This window comes from Gymnoscopelus microlampas (genome assembly GCF_963454915.1).
Source record: "Gymnoscopelus microlampas genome assembly, chromosome: 3".
NCBI lineage: Eukaryota > Metazoa > Chordata > Actinopteri > Myctophiformes > Myctophidae > Gymnoscopelus > Gymnoscopelus microlampas.
The window spans coordinates 51,928,007-51,947,047 of NC_139940.1; the positions used below are offsets into that span (position 1 = coordinate 51,928,007).

Genomic DNA, 19,041 nt, shown 5'->3' on the forward strand with positions numbered 1-19,041 from the left:
GAGGAGAGAGGAGTAGAGAGGAGGAGAGGAGTAGAGAGAAGGAGAAACGAGAGGAGACAAGGTGACGAGACAAGAGAGACGGGGAAGTAATATGTGGAAAGCAGAGTTAGACAGATGAACACTAGGGCACTAGTGTGTGTGTGTGTGTGTGTGTGTGTGTGTGTGTGTGTGTGTGTGTGTGTGTGTGTGTGTGTGTGTGTGTGTGTGTATTTTTAGAAGCGCGGGGGGGGGGGGGGGGGGGGGGCGGGGAGAAAGACAAGATGAATGGAGTGGTTTCTATTTCTACCGGACGAATCCTCTCCTGGAGATGATTTCCGCGTGGCAGTCGTTAACCGTGTCCCCTTTAAGACTCAGCTCCTCCCCTTTCACACAGCGATTCCCTGAAACGACACACACACAGCAAAGCATGCTGGGTATTTAGGCGTGTTTCCACGGAGGCGGTGAACTAGGTCTAGAGTAGCCGTGACACACACACACACACACACACACATCTACACATGGAGGACAGAGGCGTGTGGGCAAAAAAAAGGGATCAAATGTGATTAAAGAAATGTTACGAGAGGAGAGGAGAGTCCAGTAGGTCAAAATAAAGTAGACTATTTTACTCTGGAGCAGAGTAAAATTGAATACAACGTAGAGTAGAACAGTGGTTCTCAACCTTTTCACAGGCTGTGACCCCCAAAAACAATCATATTTGAACTGGGGACCCCCCAACATAATCATATTTGAACTGGGGACCCCCCCAACATAATCATATTTGAACTGGGGACCCCCCAACATAATCATATTTGAACTGGGGACCCCCCAACATAATCATATTTGAACTGGGGACCCCCCCAACATAATCATATTTGAACTGGGGACCCCCCAACATAATCATATTTGAACTGGGGACCCCCCAACATAATCATATTTGAACTGGGGACCCCCCCCAACATAATCATATTTGAACTGGGGACCCCTAACATAATCATATTTGAACTGGGGACCCCTCCAACATAATCATATTTGAACTGGGGACCCCCCCAATATAATCATATTTGAACTGGGGACCCCCCCCCAACATAATCATATTTGAACTGACCCCCCAATATAATCATATTTGAACTGGGGACCCCCCAATATAATCATATTTGAACTGGGGGCCCCCTAACATAATCATATTTGAACTGGGGACCCCCCAACATAATCATATTTGAACTGGGGGCCCCCTAACATAATCATATTTGAGTTGAGGCATTACATTTTAGACTGACATGGTTCCACAGATAAACATTGTGAAAATAGCAGATCTACAAGCTCACAGGTGAGCTTGTAGATCTGCTATTTTCACAATGTTTGCCTCTTTCTGGTCTTTTTTTTTAACGTATTTTCATTTCTTTTTTTCTGGTACACATTTCTTTTTACATTTTTCACTGTCATCTGGGGACCCCCTCAACATCAATAGGCAACCCCCCTGGGAGTCCCGACCTACAGGTTGAGCACCACTGGAGTAGAAGACAGTATAAGATTGGCTGACTATTTAGATAACATTAAAGACATTAGAGGACGTTGAAAGAAATGAGATCACATTAGCATAAGCTAGATGACATTAGAAGACGGTAGAGCACATTGAAAGACATGAGGAAGTTGGTAGATATTAGAAGACCTTAGAAAAGACAATAGAGGACAATTAGAGTGGTACCTGTTCCCAGGCTGACCACGGTGCCCAGCCCCTCCCCCCGTCTCATAACGATGGTCGCTAGGATCTTCCTTCCCAGAAGGCTGTGCTGGATTCGGGTGGTCAGAGCATTGAAACGCTGGTGGCTCAACATCGCTATCTGGTCATGAAGGGTACTGCCTGATACCGGCAGCTAGAGAGAGAGAGAGAGGGACGAGGGGAGAGATGGAGAGAGGGGGAGAGACGGAGGGGGGGAGAGATAGCAAGAGAGATGGCAAGCGAAATGGACAGATGAAAGATAGCAAGAGGGATGGAAAGAGACGGATGAGAGAGAAATGGAACAATTAGTAATAGTAGTAAGTAGCAAAAACAGTCATAATACTAGTAATGAAGAGCAGTAGCAGTATAAGTACTACGGGTAGTAAAACTAATAATAATAGTAATAATTTTGCCCCCAATTGTTTTGGGGGTATTTGTCACTGTAAAATTTTGCACGTGTGAAATTTGTCCTCTGCATATTAGGAACAGTGGGGAAGTCCCTTTTAACAAGCACAATTACATGACAATTAAGTATTATTACTAGACCATACCCGGTCGACGCATCCGTGGGGGGATATGCGCACATGATCTGGCAACCCGGGAGGCAGTTCGTCCCATAGCTGGGCAGCCCCGTAACCATGGCGACAGTGTTTGACACAAAAACGCTAATAAAAAGCTGAGATTTGATGAAATTGAAAAACGGGCTTCACAGTTAAGTTCAGATGGTAATGGTCAATCGCTGTGTGCAAAATCAGAGCAATTGGTCCAGCCAATGAGGAGAACCGGGTAGCTTCACCTACTCACTCACTCACTCACCACTACGGACAGAGGTTACTAGAATTATAGTAGGATGAACAAGTTGACGACAGTGATGTGCGGGCCCGCGCTGGTCAGCTTCACGGCCTTTCTAGATGAACTTCCCAATGCAATGAACAAACACAATGTCGGTTTGAAAAGGGAGCCAAAAAAAGTTTGGGATGACTTTGATAAGATGGGAACGTTGCATTCATATTGCATCCAATTAAACTGGAACGTAAGAATTCGACGGAAGTGACGAGGAATCGCGTCCAATACAAACACGTGGAGCTGAATGGAAAGGAGAGTGTGAACGCTCTTGCACACTGCGTCTGTATTGTTCAGTTCTTCTATCCGTCAACTGATAAAAATTGTTATGCACAGACACCTTGCACACAAGTCCAACGCATATTGTTTTGTTTTTTTTAAGTTTTTAGTCGTAATGCCAATAGGCTCTATTCACAGCAGCCATATTATGAAGACATTCACAGGTGTTACCAATGATACTAATGAAGGCTCTGTTCCATTTAGTGTAGCACAGTGGTTTCCACGACCCCCATAACTCTGAGAGTGTACAAATGGAACCAAATGGACCCTTACGGGTCCATTTGGTTCCATGTGTACACTCTCAGAGTTACACACCTGTAAGGGGCCATTTGGAAGCCCATGAGGGTCCCTGAACCCCAACTGTAGACCCACTGGTGTTTCCAGTGAGCCAACATGCACAATATCAGCACCCTGACTCTGTTTGACCAGAATGGAACAGAACCTTCATTAGTATCATTGGTAACACCTGTGAATGTCTTCATAATATGGCTGCTGTGAATAGAGGCTATTGTTTCCTCCCCACACACCTTTCTTTGTGCCGTCACTGTTGTATCTTACTGGCTCACGTGCCACTGAGGAGTCCCCACCGGGAGGACATAGAGCCTCCGTCCTACTTCCCCCGCCCAACACTCCCCCGCTGACGGGTAGGAATACGTGCAGTGACAATTATCACCCTCTTCATCCCGCGTCCCTCCCCCGAACATGGGCCAATTGTGTTCGTACAGACGCTCGACAAAGATGGACGCACCGTGGTAGGCAGTCATATTACCACTGCTCCACCCGAGCGCCCGAACGATTTTCTCCTCTACTCCCTTCTTGTCAATATATATATTTTAAGACACCAGTGCCTTTTTGAGATTCAACTTTCTTAACCACTTAAACCCCAGCATTTGTGCCCTCAAAACATTTACATCACCAAAGGCCAAGTGAACATATAATAAGTAGTGTGAGTGGTTACCTCTGCTGGGGTGAGCTCTCCAGTGCGTGCAGCCTTCTCTGCTTCACCAATCAGAACTCTCAGAGCGGCGTCCGCAGCTTCCTGTTTCCCTTGTTTCTTGTTGGACGCACAGACGGGAGGGAACCAACGGCCTCCAAGCTTAGCCTGGTACGTAAACCTGGAGAGAGTGAGACACAGAGAGAGAGAGAGAGGGCAGTCAGGTGGGAAGACAAGGTGAGGGAGTGTGTGTGTGTCTAAGTTGAAATACATCAGCAATTAAGGACAAAGTGGAGGGCAAAGCTTTATCTAGTTTAAGTATGTGTGTACTGTGTGTGTGCGTGTTATGTATACAGGTTTGTGTGAATATGCTGTTGTGTGTTTATGTCCTACCACTGTATATGTACATTCAACTTTTTAAAAAGTTGAATTTCACCAGCAGACGGATATTTGTTTATCATTTCTGGAACATCATAACACTTAACACATTATATATATAAGCTATGATAAAATGTGATTAATATGACCATGAAAGAACAATTTTCATGTATTTTTCAATGTTTAAACACATATTTAAACCTTTGTGTGCATATAGTGGGCGTGTCATAATAGGTGAAACTAGCCGGGCTACAAGCTCACACGTTGCAATGCAGTGCGAGCTTGTAGACCTGAAATAGGGTTTAAGTGGTTAAACTACAGTAAGATCGGTGCCAACAGTTGATTGTGTTCCTGCAGGTCCGGCAAGTCAAAAATAGCAGATATACAAGCTCATAGCGCGGCACCGAGTGCCGCGCTATGAGCTTGTAGATCTGCTATTTTTGAAAAATATTGAAAACAATTTTTTTTTTTTATATTTTCAAAAAACTGTTAGGATTTTTAAGAATCGCCTCAGGTCTTAATGGGTTAATGCCAAGCTGAAAGAAAATGAAGACTAATTCATCAATAACACTGTTAACACTTTGTCATCCGTCTATAATGAGATGGTGACATGGCTTCGTTCACTGTATTCAAGTACTACTGACTTCCATTCAGTTGCACTACATGCAGTATACTATACATACAGATACAGCTGTATCTGTAAAACAATCTTAATTTGTATCAATAGGACTTCAACCCTCCACGTGTTTACAAGAAAATGCCCAAATGCCATTCCTAATCCATGCGTGTGTGTTGTGTGCACGTGTCATGCATGCGCGCGTGTGTGTGTTGTGTGCACGTTGTCGTCATCCATACTTGGGTTCGTGGGGGGGTCCGGATTGTCCCACCAGACGGATCTCGGCGGCGAAGCCGCGGGCGCGGGCGTACTCAAGCAGGCCCGACACGGCATTGTTGTTCAGGTGGTTGATGAGGTCGCCCACGCCGGCGTCGTGCGCCGCACGGAGCTCGTCGGCGGTCAGGGGGGGCAGCGAGGGGCAGATGGGCCCCCCGGTGCCCCCCGAATCACCCCCGTCACCAAGAGGCAACTGAGGCTGGAGAGAGAGAGAGAGACATGGTAAGAAACATTTCATGTGTTCAAGGCTCTTTTTTTTTTAAAGTGTCTTTTGTGTAGGAGAGAGACAGACAGTAGGACAGCTGAGAGGGAGACAGTGTAGGAGAGACAGACAGTAGGACAGCTGAGAGGGAGACAGTGTAGGAGAGACAGACAGTAGGACAGCTGAGAGGGAGACAGTGTAGGAGAGACAGACAGTAGGACAGCTGAGAGGGAGACAGTGTAGGAGAGAGACAACAGCACAGCTAAGAGGGACAGGGTAGGAGAGAGACGGTAGGACAGCTGAGAGAGAGACAGTAGGATAGACAGACAGACAGACAGACAGTAGGACAGCTGAGAGAGAGAGAGACAGTAGGACAGACAGACAGACAGACCTTGTTGAGCTGCAGCCTCCCATCAGCCATCAGTTCCTTCACAGCCTCCTCTGCGGCCAGCTGGCGAGCTGCTTTCTTACTGGGTGCCGACGCCTCAACGCACATGGTGTCCCCTACTTTCACCCTGTACATGAACCTGACACACACACACACACACACGTTTGTATTACTGTGCTTGTGAGGACATCAGCATTTTAGGACAGCATTGAATAGGCATGTAATGATTTATCCTAAATCCATTCAAATCGTTTCAAACTGGTGACAATAGGCTCTATGCACAGCAGCCATAGTATCACTTCCTTCACAGGTGTTACCAATGATACTAATGAAGGCTCTGTTCCATTTAGTCTAGCACAGTGGTTTCCACGACCCCCATAACTCTGAGAGTGTACAACACTCTCAGAGTTACACACCTGTAAGGGACCATTTGGAAGCCCATGAGGGTCCCTCCCTGGACCCCAACTGTAGACCCACTGGTGTAACAGAGTGTTTCCAGTGAGCCAACATGCACAATATCAGCACCCTGACTCTGTTTGACCAGAATGGAACAGAGCCTTCATTAGTATCATTGGTAACACCTGTGAATGTCTTCATAATATGGCTGCTGTGCATAGAGCCTATTTAAATAGATTTAATAAAACAATGTATCGCGATGCAAACAGCAGAGGGCGCAATCGAGACAAGACAAAAACAAAGAAGAAAATACAGGATCTTTGTAAGAGAGTTGATAAAAAAAGTTTGTTATTTGCTACTGTATTGAAAAGAGCAACACGAGGCGTTGTGAGCTTGTAGATCAGCTATTTTCACAATGTTTGCCTCTTACTGGTCTTTTTTCATTTATTTTCTTTCCTTTTTTGGGAACACATTTTTCACTCTCACCTGGGGACCCCCTCAAAATCATTAGGCAACCCCCCTGGGGGGTCCCGACCCACAGGTTGAGAACCACTGCCATAGCATATTATATACAAGCTATGAGCTTGTATATCAGCTATTTTTGAATAGCCAAAGTGTAAAATAATACTTTTTAGCTCAACTCTTAAATGTTTTCCAGGTTTGAATGGGTTAAAATGGGTGCGGCAGGGTTCTGGTGGTTATTTAACAGACGCGTGTGATGGCTCTGGACGTTTATAGGCCAGTAGTGTATTTGTGTGCCAGAGAGCCTGACACCTTAAATTAATTATGAAACTTTGTGACGCGTGATGACATCAACCCTACTGGAAAGCACTTGACCTCCTTTTCTCTGCACTATCAACCAGATCGCACGACATCACAGACCCATTTCTATTAAATATATACTATTCTATGTCTTAAATACAGAGACATATTCGGTTTGCTTGACCACAATTGTTGACATTGTTATTTAGATCTGTCTTTGTCTTTACACTCTAGTACTTATGACACTATTGAACCCATTCAATCTGGGAACACATCTGTGTCATTTTAGATTTGGCAATTTAAAAAATGGCAGATACACAAGCTCATGCGCAAATCTTTGAATATATATATATTTTTAAAGTGAATATTTGTAACTCAAATCTTTGCTTCTGGGGGTTCTACAAATGTCTTCTAAATCCTAACAGTTTTTTAGGGGAAAAAAACGTATGTTGCTATCAGTGCCTCTCAAACTTTTTTCATGCCAAGGACCCCCAAAATGATATGTATTTGTCCGCCGGCCCCCACAGCCCCCGCCCCCCCCCCCACCCCCCCCCTTCAAAATATTTTGTTCCAGGGACCCCCAAAAGTAAAGATTTGAGTTACGGATGTTCGCTTTAAAGAAATATATATATATATATATTCAAAGATTTGCACAAAAATAGTAGATCTACAAGCTTATAGAGTGCCATGCTATGAGCACTTAGATCTGCTATTTTTGAATAGCCAAAGAAATCTACAATGCCATAGATGCTTTCCCGGATTGAATGGGTTAAGCTCCTATTTAGCGGTATAATAATGATGTTTTAAAGGAAAAATACCTCATAATACATATTTTTTACATTAATTCTTTTATTATGAATATCATATTCGATCTTAGTGTTTTGCCAGTTATTCAGGGGCCCAATTGCAATACATCCCCACGCCCCCAGAGGGCTGTAGAATCCCTGCACAACACTCTAGAATAGGAAGCGTGTGATGAATAATTAAAAGGGGTAAATGATGTTTTAAGCGTACCGTGGGTCGTGCGGCGGTCCCTCCTGCCCCGTGATGATGAACTCGATGGGGTTCCCTGTCCGCTGGCTGAACTCCATCAGGACGGACACCGGGTTCTTCCCTCCGGGCAGGGAGCGAGACAGGGGGTTACGAGGACCCCCCTCCGAGACCACGCCCCCCATCACTTCATCCGGCGCGCCGCCGAACAGGTCGCCCACCCCGCCGCCGATGCTCACGGGACCCTGGACAGACACACAGACCAGACAATTAGTATGCATGGAATTAAAAAGGTAGGGTAAGTGATATTTTTTTGGTGAAAACTAAGCGTTTTTTTGTTACAAGGTTAAAGCACTATATTCTCATAGTTATCGTTGCTATAGAGTGTTTGTTCAGTCACAGGAGTCTCTCCGGCTCTTTATTAAACAGAAAATACAATGTCAGGTAGGTGACAAAATGTCAGCCAATCAGAAGAGAGTACACTTTTATCAGCTTCATTTTATAGTGTTCCAGTTCCAATTTTGTCTGCTCATTTTTTTGTGTCATCACTTCCAATTTCACTTGTTTAATCTGTATCCTGTCTGAGTTCTCCATCCTGATTGGATACAATTGGTATCCTGGCCTGAAAATGCATTTTCTGTTTAATAAAGAGCTGGAGAGACATGGACACTCCTGAACAACCACTCTATAGCAATGAGTACTATCAGAATATAGAGCTATTTAAGACCTATTTTAACCAAAGAAAATCACTTGCCCTACCTTTAAGCTAAAAATGCAAATCTAAAATGTAATGTTTTAGGTATTATCGGTCGAAACCTTATGTTGCTGCTGTTCTACATACAGCCAACCAGTTGGAAGAAATCACAGATTGAGGCTTTAACTTTTTGCTTTATGTTGGACAACATTGATATAACAATCACTGTGGTATTGATTAATTTAATATACTTACAATTCTGACTTGGTGTGACGAAGACATGCCGTGTTCTTAAGCATACAACCCTCTTAAACAGGTGAACAGCAGCTGATTCTCAGAGAACCTTTTTTCTGTGTCAGTTCCTTGCCAACAAGTTGTTTCACACCAATCTATATAAACTGTATGTTCCCCTAAAGTGCCTATAGGCTCTATTCACAGCAGCCATATTATGAAGAAATTCACAGGTGTTACCAATGATACTAATGAAGGCTCTGTGTCATTCTGGTCAAACAGAGTCAGGGTGCTGATGTTGTGCATGTTGGCTCACTGGAAACACTCTGTTACACCAGTGGGTCTACAGTTGGGGTCCAGGGACCCTCATGGGCTTCCAAATGGCCCCTTACAGGTGTGTAACTCTGAGAGTGTACAAATGGAACCAAATGGACCCGTAAGGGTCCATTTGGTTCCATTTGTACACTCTCAGAGTTATGGGGGTCGTGGAAACCACTGTGCTACACTAAATGGAACAGAGCCTTCATTAGTATCATTGGTAACACCTGTGAAGGACGTGATAATATGGCTGCTGTGCATAGTCTATTAGGGTATGCTCTGTAAGTAACTATTGGGGCGTCAGCTATACAATAGGCCCATGCCCATGTAAGGAGATACCATGTGTTGCCTCAGTGTACTGCTCCTGCCTGTATAAATGTGCGGGGGACATTGGTGTTGGGGGGAACCTGGGAGGCAGGCATGCTGCTGCTCTGTAACTCTAAAAACATCCATTACAGCTTTTTTTTTCTTTCTATCCATGTTTTTACGGAAGATGCTTCTGAACATGCTTTCTATTACTAGTTTGACCACCTCAAATACTCTTTAATCTTAAAATAACGAATGGTCGAAAATAGCGACCTACAAGCTCACAACACATTGCAGCGCGACGTGTTGTGAGCTTGTAGGTCGGCTATTTTCCGTGCGTGACATGCTTAGGGTTGGGACCTGGAACCGGTTCCGAGATCTAAGAACCGGAACCGGTTCCAACGTATTTGCATTAAAGGCTCCCGCAAGCGGTTCCTGGAATTTCTCATCTGTCTTCGTTTGGCTCAGCTGTGTGCATGCAAGCGACTGTGGTGACGTCATGTCACCTACAAGTGTGTGTGCGGTAAATAATAATAATAATAGGAATCGTAATCGTTAAGAGGGCATTGGTAAGGAATCGGAACCGTTAAAATCCTAACGAGTCCCAACCCTAGACATGCTTTCATAGAAGACATGCTGGCTTCTATGGAATCCAATGACCTGGTCCTTGTATTCTTTACTAGAGCTCCGAACCTCTGAAATTGACTTGAGGTCTAATCAGACCAGTTTACTTTGTTCCAAGAGATATTAGTTAGTGCAGAAACGACCCCAACTGTTTGGTATCATGTGGACATGATGACAAAACCTAATAATCCAAAGAGATTGCATGTGATCACCTTGATGACGGAGGAATCTGTGATCGCACACCTTTTGACCCCATGCAGATATCGTTTGATGCACTCTTCCCAAGTTCACTGAACTCAGCAGGCAGCGAGGCACGAATGCTCAGCAAACCCCCCCCCCCCCCTCCAATTATTATGCGCTGCAGTAATCTGATCCTAGGAAATCCTATATTATCACAGCAATTCATGCATTTCTCTCCTGATCAGCGCTGAGTAGGGGTGTTCTCGGATCGACTCGGATATTACAAAATAATGATAAACAGACCCAGGACAGAGATAACAGAAGCTATTTTCAGCGAAAGCTTTCCTCACAATGACAGAAAAGACATAAAATAGATCACTGAGGGACTACGGTCAACCATTAGGCCTGTCACAAATATTACTGGAGAGTCAGCCTCTATGAATGATTGTATGTGTTTTTTTTTATAATGTCTTGTTATTTATTTGTTGTGTGATATTTGTACTCTATGTACGCCCTGTGTGTCTGGAATAAATTTGAATTGATTACATAATTGTCTAATCAATTATTTTGCATAATAGTCAATAGTTTCCACATTTGTTCCTACATTTTCAAACATTTTCCAAAAATAGCAGAAAAGAAATAAAGCAGAAATTATTATTTTTCAAAATAGCAGAAAATAGCTGATCTACAAGCTTACGACGTGTCACAAAGTGACGCGTTGTAAGCTTGTAAGCTTACAAGCTTACACACTTACAATCGTTGTAAGCTTGTAAGCTTGTAGATCAGCTATTTCTGCCGTTTTGAAAATGATTAAATATGTCAGTAATGACTTTGTATATTTTAAGTTACATGTCATATCTGCCCTGTGCAATTTTTGATTTGACTTTAGATTTCTGTGGCTATTCAAAAATAGCAGATATACAAGCTCATAGCGCGGCACTGAGCTTGTAGATCTGCTATTTTTGAATACTTGTGGAAAAAATAAATGTCACATTTTTTTTTAGGATTTTGAAAATGTTTAGAAGCGACCTCAGGTCTTAACACTTCGTCTGCCAGAGTTATTTCAGATTTTTTGCTGTTGTCTGCCAGAGATTTTTCATTGAAATTTAAAAAGTACTCAGGAGCCGAGATACATCATTTTTAGGTGTTTAAGTTAACAAGGAAGTGGATGGGAGTCTTTTCCTTCGAAAAATCATATCTCCTTGGTCTTTGGGTCAAATTGAAAAAAAAAAAAAAAAATTCCAATATTTTTTCAGTTTTTTCAATAGAACGCGTTTATGCGTGATTGGCGGCCAAGTGCGCTATTTAATAGATCGCATTTATGCGTGATTGGCAGGAATTGAGTTAATGGGTTAAGTTTTTATTTGTATGTTCCAATCTTCAATGCCAAACACACAATTAAATCGTTAATCACAATTATTTGAGTGACAATTAATCGTCATCTTAAATTTTGTAATCATGACAGCCTTAACAACCATATATGTGACTGATTCAGGATCTGATCCTTGTACTCCTTTACTAGTGGTTGACTGTAAAGTCACTGATCTACGGGTGTGATCCTCACCGCATTCTCGGGTGCTGGGTCAGTCACTTCCTCCATGGCGGCGTCCGGGCCCCCCCCCTCCTCCGCTCCTCCGGCCCCCGGCTTCATGTTCTCGCCGACGAGGATGCGGAGCGTCGCGGCGGCCGCGTCCTTCTTGGCCACCTTCTTGCTGGTTCCCTCGGCGACGGGGAACAGCCGCCCGTCCAGCATCACCTGCATGCGAAACCTGACGGGAGAGAAAACGCAGCGGGAATCGTTAAGGTGGAATTCAGTAGAATCGTTGGGGCCTCATTTACCGACCTGGTCGTGAATTCCTGATATTATTTGCGTGTTAACCCTTTAACACATTGAGTGCCAGGGGTTTTTCAAAACAGGGTACCTCCAGTGCCTGGAATTTTAACCATTTTTGGACCTTTTTCAAGTAGTCACAAAACATTTTCAGTGATCACCGTCCTCACGGTGATACCCTCATTACACACATAGAGGTCTCGTACAATCCGGGGAAAAAGATTAAAAACATTCGGTAATCCGTTCCATAGTTGCAGCCAGTTGAAAATAGTCGAAAATACATCGTAAAAACAAAAAGTACACAGGAGCCGAGATACAGGCTTTTGAAGTCATAACTCAACCAGGAGGTGGATTGGAGTCTAAATCTTCGTAAAATGATATCTCCTGGTGCTGTGAAGGAAAAAAAAAAAAAAAATTGAAAAAAAAAAAAAAAAAAAAAACAATCTTTTTTTTTTCATGTTTTTCCCCAAAAACGTTTTTGGCACACCATGTTAGGATTATGAAAAACGGTCCGGACCGTTTTTGGCACTCAATGTGTTAAAGGAGGAGTTCACCCAAAAAATGACTTATTTTCTATCAATTGCACACCCTATGAAGCCTTGAATCCATGGATTCTTTTTTGTTTTTGTCGCATTCTTAAGCTAATCATTTGATTCCCGTCTCCTACCGGCTAATGTATCAAGGTAGGAGACACAAAGTAGATTATTTGTGTCTCCTACCGGAAATACACCCGGTCATCAAATTATTGTCTTAGGAATGCCACAAAAACAAAAATAAAACCATGAAATCAAGGCTTCATGGGGTGTGTAATTGATAGAAAATAAGTCATGTTTTGGGTGAACTCCTCCTTTAAGACCGGGAACGCATCTGTGTCATTTTAGATTTATTTGGCTATTAAAAAATAGCAGCTATACACACCCATACCGCGGCACCGAGTGTCGTGAACATTTGTGCAAATCTTTGAATATATATTTCTTAAAGCTAACATTTGTAAAATAATTTGTTCAAAGGACCCCCCAGAAGCAAATATTTGAGTTACAAATCGTCACTTTAGTTTTTGGGTAGTGTATATTGCATAGACAATTCTGAGGTGCGATTCATGAAAGGGAGTGCAGAGCCTTGATTTGCTCAGATCACAGGTGTATCTCTTTTTTTTTTCTAAGTCACAAGCGTGCTTCCGTGTTGATCATATGCATTGTTCCACGGCCCATTTAAGACCATAAAAGGCAACCGGAAACATCCAATCTCGGACGAAAAACGCCATCCCTCGTCAAAATGAACCTATCTGCAAGCTTGATCTGTCACGAATCACCCACTTACATATACAGTGTATTTTGGCAAGCAAGTCCCTCAAACGATGGATCCACTGAACGTTAATAAAGTAATAGCCTATTCTCATGTGTAATGAGAATAAAAAGTTTACAAAGTTTAACCTCACCACCAAAGGCTAATATAACTTGGAAAGGACATTATATAAGCCCTTCTACTGAACAAGTGCTCGCTCACCTTTGCCGAGGTAAAGAGATTATGCTGTAATCTTCCGATATCCGAAAGGTTTTGATCAGAGACTTGATTACTGAGGGGAAATCCGTCCTTTGGAACATATCCTAATTGGAAATGGAGTAATTGGACTGGATTTCATCCATACTATATCCTTATCAGATGGTAAGACTGTGTTCATTTTATGTGGTCAATATTAATAGCGTGACATTGGAGTTGGCATGACAGTCCAATACCCGAAACTGTGGCCACAATGGCAAACATGCCGAGAATGTCAACTGAAAATGAATACAAATCCGTTGAAGTTGCACGTCAACAGATTTCTATAATGTACATCCAAGCAATAGATTGTTTTATTTTATGTGATGAATGTTGGGCACATACATATATTGTATATGAGGTTTGGCACTATTCATTTTGTATGAAGAATAAGACATTCTAATAACACACAATGTTGGAGTTGTACAAGTCTGCCTCCGAGCATCAAAACCGTGGAAAAAAACGTGGAAAGGTGCAGATATGCACATAACACCACATTATGTGCGGATCCAGGCTTAGTGAATGAGGCCCATTGAATAGCATTCAGTAGAATCCTCCAATAGAATTTTGTAGAAATATTAAATAGAATTTAGAAGAATCATTTAGTAGAATCCTTCAATAGAATTTAGTAAAATCATTGAAGTTGAATCAAATTCTGTAGAAATCACTGAATATAATTCACTAGAATTGTTGAATAGAATTTAAGGATTTGTAGATCAGCTATTTCCACAACGTTGATAGAGAGGTATTTGGTCAAAAATGAAGTGATATTTGATTTTGTCCAGCCCTGGTGAGAACAACATAATCATGTTTCCCCTATGTTTTATGGACGTAGACGTCAGAGCTCTGGTAGAGCAACTACACGAGCTTCAACAAATGGTGACTGTATTGTTCCCATGTGGCAGAACTGATTGGGACAGTCTGCCTTCTCAGTGAAGGGGGCAAACCTTTGGAACTCTTTGCCTACAGATCTAAAACTAGAGAGAGACTCACACTATGGTTGAAATCAAATCAACTGTGCTATGTATAGTTTCTGACTGGTTATTTGAATGATTATGTCTTCTCTTTTGTTTCACAAGTTAATGTATTGAGTCTGATTTTGATGATGTTAATTATTACGCGTGTGCGTGTGTGTGTGTGTGTGTGTGTGTGTGTGTGTGTGTGTGTGTGTGTGTATATATTTATACATATACATATATATATAATGCTTTGTACTTGACTGGGTTTTACATAGTGTTATTCTATTTTAGAAAAGCCTCCTGTGGACAGGTGTTCAAAACTAGCACTATATACACTTTAACCCATAAAGGCCTGGAACGCATCTGTATAATTGATTCAAGCTAAAAAAGCATTTATTACACTTTGGGTATTCAAAAATAGCAGATCTACACGCTCATAGCGAGGCACCGAGTGTCGAGCTTGTACATCTGCTATTTTTGAAAAATTGTGAAAATGTGTGCAAATCTGGGAATATATATTCTTTTAAAGCGAAAGATTTAAACTCAAATCTGCTTCTGGGGGTCCCCGGTTCAAAACATTTTGAGATGGGGGGGTCCGCGGCCAAATACATATCATTTTGGGGGTTCTTGACAATTATGAAAATGTTTGAGAACCACTGATATAGCAACATACATTTTTTTAGAAAACTGTTGGGATTTAGAAAACATTGTGTAGAATCGGCTTCAGGTCTTAATGGGTTAAGCAATGCACCTGGTTCGTCCAATGTGATCGTGAGTGTCAAATAAATAAACATAACGGTGAACAGAAACATGTCCTGTCCGTCAACATATGGAAACGATAATAAAACCGGATGACGGGGGGGGGGGACTGACCGCGGGTCGTGCGAGGGTCCCGACTGGTCCAGGAGCTGGAACTCGCAGTTCTGCCCCAGGTACTGGGCGTACTCCATGAGGCCGCTGACGGGGTTCTTGAGGCGCACCTCCTGCAGCTTGGCCCAGATGTTCTGCGGGGGCGGGGCGGCCAGCGACACCGCCACCGTGCCCGGGCGGCCGCGCACGCCGTCCTCGTCCAGGAGCTCGTCGGCCGGGTCCCGCCGGATGGCGTTGAGGAACTCGGGGATGTCGTCCGAGGCCCACTGGCCGCCGTTGGTGTCATCGTCCTGGTGGAAGGGCAAATAATTAGAATAAAACACTGCTTTATGTAAAGGTAGGGCAAGTGATTTTTGTTTGGTTAAAATAAGTGTTAAATATCTCTATATTGTGATAGTACTCATTGCTATAGAGTGTTTGTTCAGTAAAAGGAGTCTCCCATGTCTCTACAGCTCTTTATTAAACAGAACATGCCTTTTCAGTGCTCTCTCCTGATTGGCTTAAATTGTGTCAGCTATCTGAAAATGTATTTATATTCTGTTTACTAAAGAGCTGGAAAGACCCCTGTGACCAAACAAACGCTCTGTAGCAATGATTACTATCAGAATATAGTACTTTAACCTTTTAACAAACAAAAAGAAATACCAAAAAATATCACTTACCCTACCTTTAACAACATTTTATTTTATTTAAAGGGATAGTTCACCCCAAATATTGAGACTTGAATTAATGGATATTGTTTTGTGTCTCATTCCTAAGCCAATAATTTGATGACCAGCGGACCGGTAGGGCAGCCATTCGTTGTCAGGCCCTAGTTCATACAACTGGCGGCCCGGGGGCCACATGCGGCCCCACCTTCACGTAATGCGGCCCGCAGGTTAATATCGGAATACTGATATATTATTGATTTCAGCTGTTCCAATTCCAAGCATGCAATCATGACCCGCTTTAATTACTACAGTCTATATTAGTAGCTCAATGACTAGAATAAAAAAATTCTATTGACTTTTTTATGTCCAATGTATTTATATAAGTTCATAAAGTTAACAAGTATAACTAGATGCATTTGAAATTAAATTAAAATGTTACTTTTCAGGATTCCAATTGAAAAATGGCAAAAACAAAATCAGGATTCCAATTCAAAAATAGCAAATCTACACGCTCAAAACGTGTCGCGCTGCAACGCGTTTTGAGCTTGTAGATCGGATATTTTTGCTACTTATGTGTGACATAACAAAGTTAAAATACGGAGAGGTTTCTGTACAGTACATGCAATGTGGCCCTCTGGAGGGAGTGTTGACATATAGTGGCCCTCTCCATCATCAAAGTTGCATCACCCCTGCTCTAGTTAGAAGCTCCACCCACCTCGTCCATGAACGGCCGTGGCTGCAGCTCCATTAGCGGTCGCGGAGCGGGGATGGGCTCCAGCCCCGGTAACTCTATCTTGACCTTCACGTCTCCTCCGCCCTCCTCCTCCATGGAGGCGTCCTCCGCGGCCGCGGCGCCCTGGGAGGCCTTCAGGGTCCTCTCCATCCTCTCGCGCCGGTGCTTGGACAGCTCCCAGGTGGGCGGGGTCGTGTCGCCATTCTTGGCAACGTCGCCTTGCTTCTCCAGGGCGTAGAGGGTGGGGCTGACCTGTAAGGGGTTTGGGAACGCCATCGGGACATTTTAGTCGACGGGGTTGAGCGCGGCACCGAGTGCGGCGGCTATGAGCTTGTAGATCTGCTATTTTTTTGGAAAGATCGTGAAAAGTTGTGCAATTTGACCGATTCTCAAAATGACATGTATTTGGTCGCGGACCCCATCGTAAAAATGTTTCGTTCCAGGAACCGCCCAGAAGCAAAGATTTGAGTTACAAATGTTGGCTTTAAAAATATATACATTTAAAGATTTTCAAACATTTTCTAGATTTTTCAAAAAATAGAAGATCTACAAGCTCATAGTGCAGCACTCGATGCCACGCTATGAGCTTGTATATCTGCTATTTTTGAATAGCCAAAGAAATCTAAAATGACACAGATGCGTTCCCGGTCTTTAAAGGTTAACTGCGTTTTTTTGGCATTGAACGTTGGAACAAATTACATTTCTGTTTGGCATTTAGGGTGTGTACACAGATATGACTGGAAGCAATGATGTAAATAAATAATGTACTACGGCCAACAGGCTATACACTTAAAAATGTTCTAAAATAGCAAAACAATTGCCTAACCACAAGCTTAGAATGCACCGCGTCACGACGCGTTGTGAGCTTGTAGATTGGCTATTTTCACTATTTTTCAACCGATTATGAATGGATATGATTCTGACTACTAAACCAAACCATTGCCATCAGGTGATTGTGTGATAATCTTGACGGGCCTGACGGCTGACCTGCTTGGCGTTCTTCAGGCCGATGTTCTTGGCGATGACCAGCGCCGTGGCCTCGCCGCTCTCCAGGAGGTATTTCATCACCTGCTCCTTCTGCTCCCCCATGATGGCAGTGCTGTGGAGGCAGAGACGGAGGGAAATGAGTCGTTGATGAACACCAACCACCACCAATTAAAACTAGAACAGACTATTTTTTGAAGAAAATTAACAAATGGTTTAGAAGAAAAAATATCGAAACTAGGCTTTACAAAAAAAACATAGTCTCTGTCAGGTGGAAACCTTGTATATCCAAAACCGTTCCATTTCTATCATAAAACAATAAAAAACTAAAACCACTACAACCTTTTCACACAAAACCCACTTTAAATCAATCAAAACTTAATAAAAATTCATGAAAATGTCAACTATAACAACCTTGGGACGGAATGCAAGTGATCGGACGATCTGCGGGGCGCTTCCTGATCGGGGTTGGACGAGTCGGAACAGGAAGAGGAAGTAGACGAAGAGGTGGAATCTGTGTCCGAATCTTCCGCTTCTCCTCCGTTGTGTCGTTCCTCTGCTTCGACCGTCTCGGTTTTCGCGTCGGCGTTTGGCGGCCGAGCGTCTTGGGAGCTCTGGCGAGGACGGGGGTCGCTGCTCGCCGGACTCGGGATGTCGGGATGCTCCTGGTGGTCGGTGGGAAGTGGCCTGTGTAGGCTCCACAGGGGAGGGGTGTCTCCTCGTTTGAAAGCCCTCTGGGAGCGTTCCAGAGAGTACAGGGCCTGGTTCACCGCCTTCTTGGGAAGGTGGAACTTCTTGCACAGGTGTCTGGCCGCGACCGTCTCGCCGGGGGCCAAGGCCGCGAGGAACGTGTGCACCTGCTGCTGCACCTGCTGTCCGCCGTGGGGCGTCAGGGAGACGCGAGAGGGTTTACCGCGGCTCCTGTCCGAGCGGTCTCTCGCCGCTTTGCCGTGGGAGTTGAGGGCTAGGCGCTCAAAGCTCTCGGACACGGAGTCTGAGTCCGGGTACCACTGCTGACGATGCGAGAAGGGATTGTGTTTTGTGGCTTGGTTGGTCTGGTTGGAATTCCAGTAGCGCGGCGGGACGTAGCTGGACTGACCTCCTCCTACTGGGGGGGGGACAGATGAGATTTAGGGCCGTCACGGTCATGGAGGTTTTACGACACGATTAAGTGTCATACAAAATATAAAAGCCATTAACGATGTACTTGTGTTTGTGGCATTGAATCAAAAACAAGTTAAGTACATATAAATCTAAATTACATTTTAGTTTGCCTTAGTAAGCAAAAATTGCACAGGGCTGATATGACAAAATGACTTCAAATATACAAAAGAAATGACTGACAATGACCAGCACCAA

General features: G+C 43.5%; 1 protein-coding gene across 5 annotated transcripts in view; it reads right to left on the bottom strand.

Annotated features, from left to right (window-relative positions):
• adar (adenosine deaminase RNA specific) overlaps positions 1 to 19,041 on the bottom strand; it is a 57,794-nt gene that overhangs the window by 15,552 nt on the left and 23,201 nt on the right. For all 5 annotated transcript variants that reach the window (XM_084053413.1, XM_084053412.1, XM_084053409.1 and 2 more), the window contains exons 4-14: positions 18,097 to 18,790; positions 17,686 to 17,797; positions 16,681 to 16,950; positions 15,319 to 15,605; positions 11,681 to 11,885; positions 7,788 to 8,008; positions 5,619 to 5,754; positions 4,989 to 5,224; positions 3,780 to 3,936; positions 1,685 to 1,853; positions 287 to 380 (exon numbers count right to left, since the gene is read on the bottom strand). In XM_084053413.1, coding sequence (XP_083909539.1) covers positions 287 to 380; positions 1,685 to 1,853; positions 3,780 to 3,936; positions 4,989 to 5,224; positions 5,619 to 5,754; positions 7,788 to 8,008; positions 11,681 to 11,885; positions 15,319 to 15,605; positions 16,681 to 16,950; positions 17,686 to 17,797; positions 18,097 to 18,790 — 2,581 coding nt within the window. The remainder of the gene's footprint in view (positions 1 to 286; positions 381 to 1,684; positions 1,854 to 3,779; positions 3,937 to 4,988; positions 5,225 to 5,618; positions 5,755 to 7,787; positions 8,009 to 11,680; positions 11,886 to 15,318; positions 15,606 to 16,680; positions 16,951 to 17,685; positions 17,798 to 18,096; positions 18,791 to 19,041) is intronic.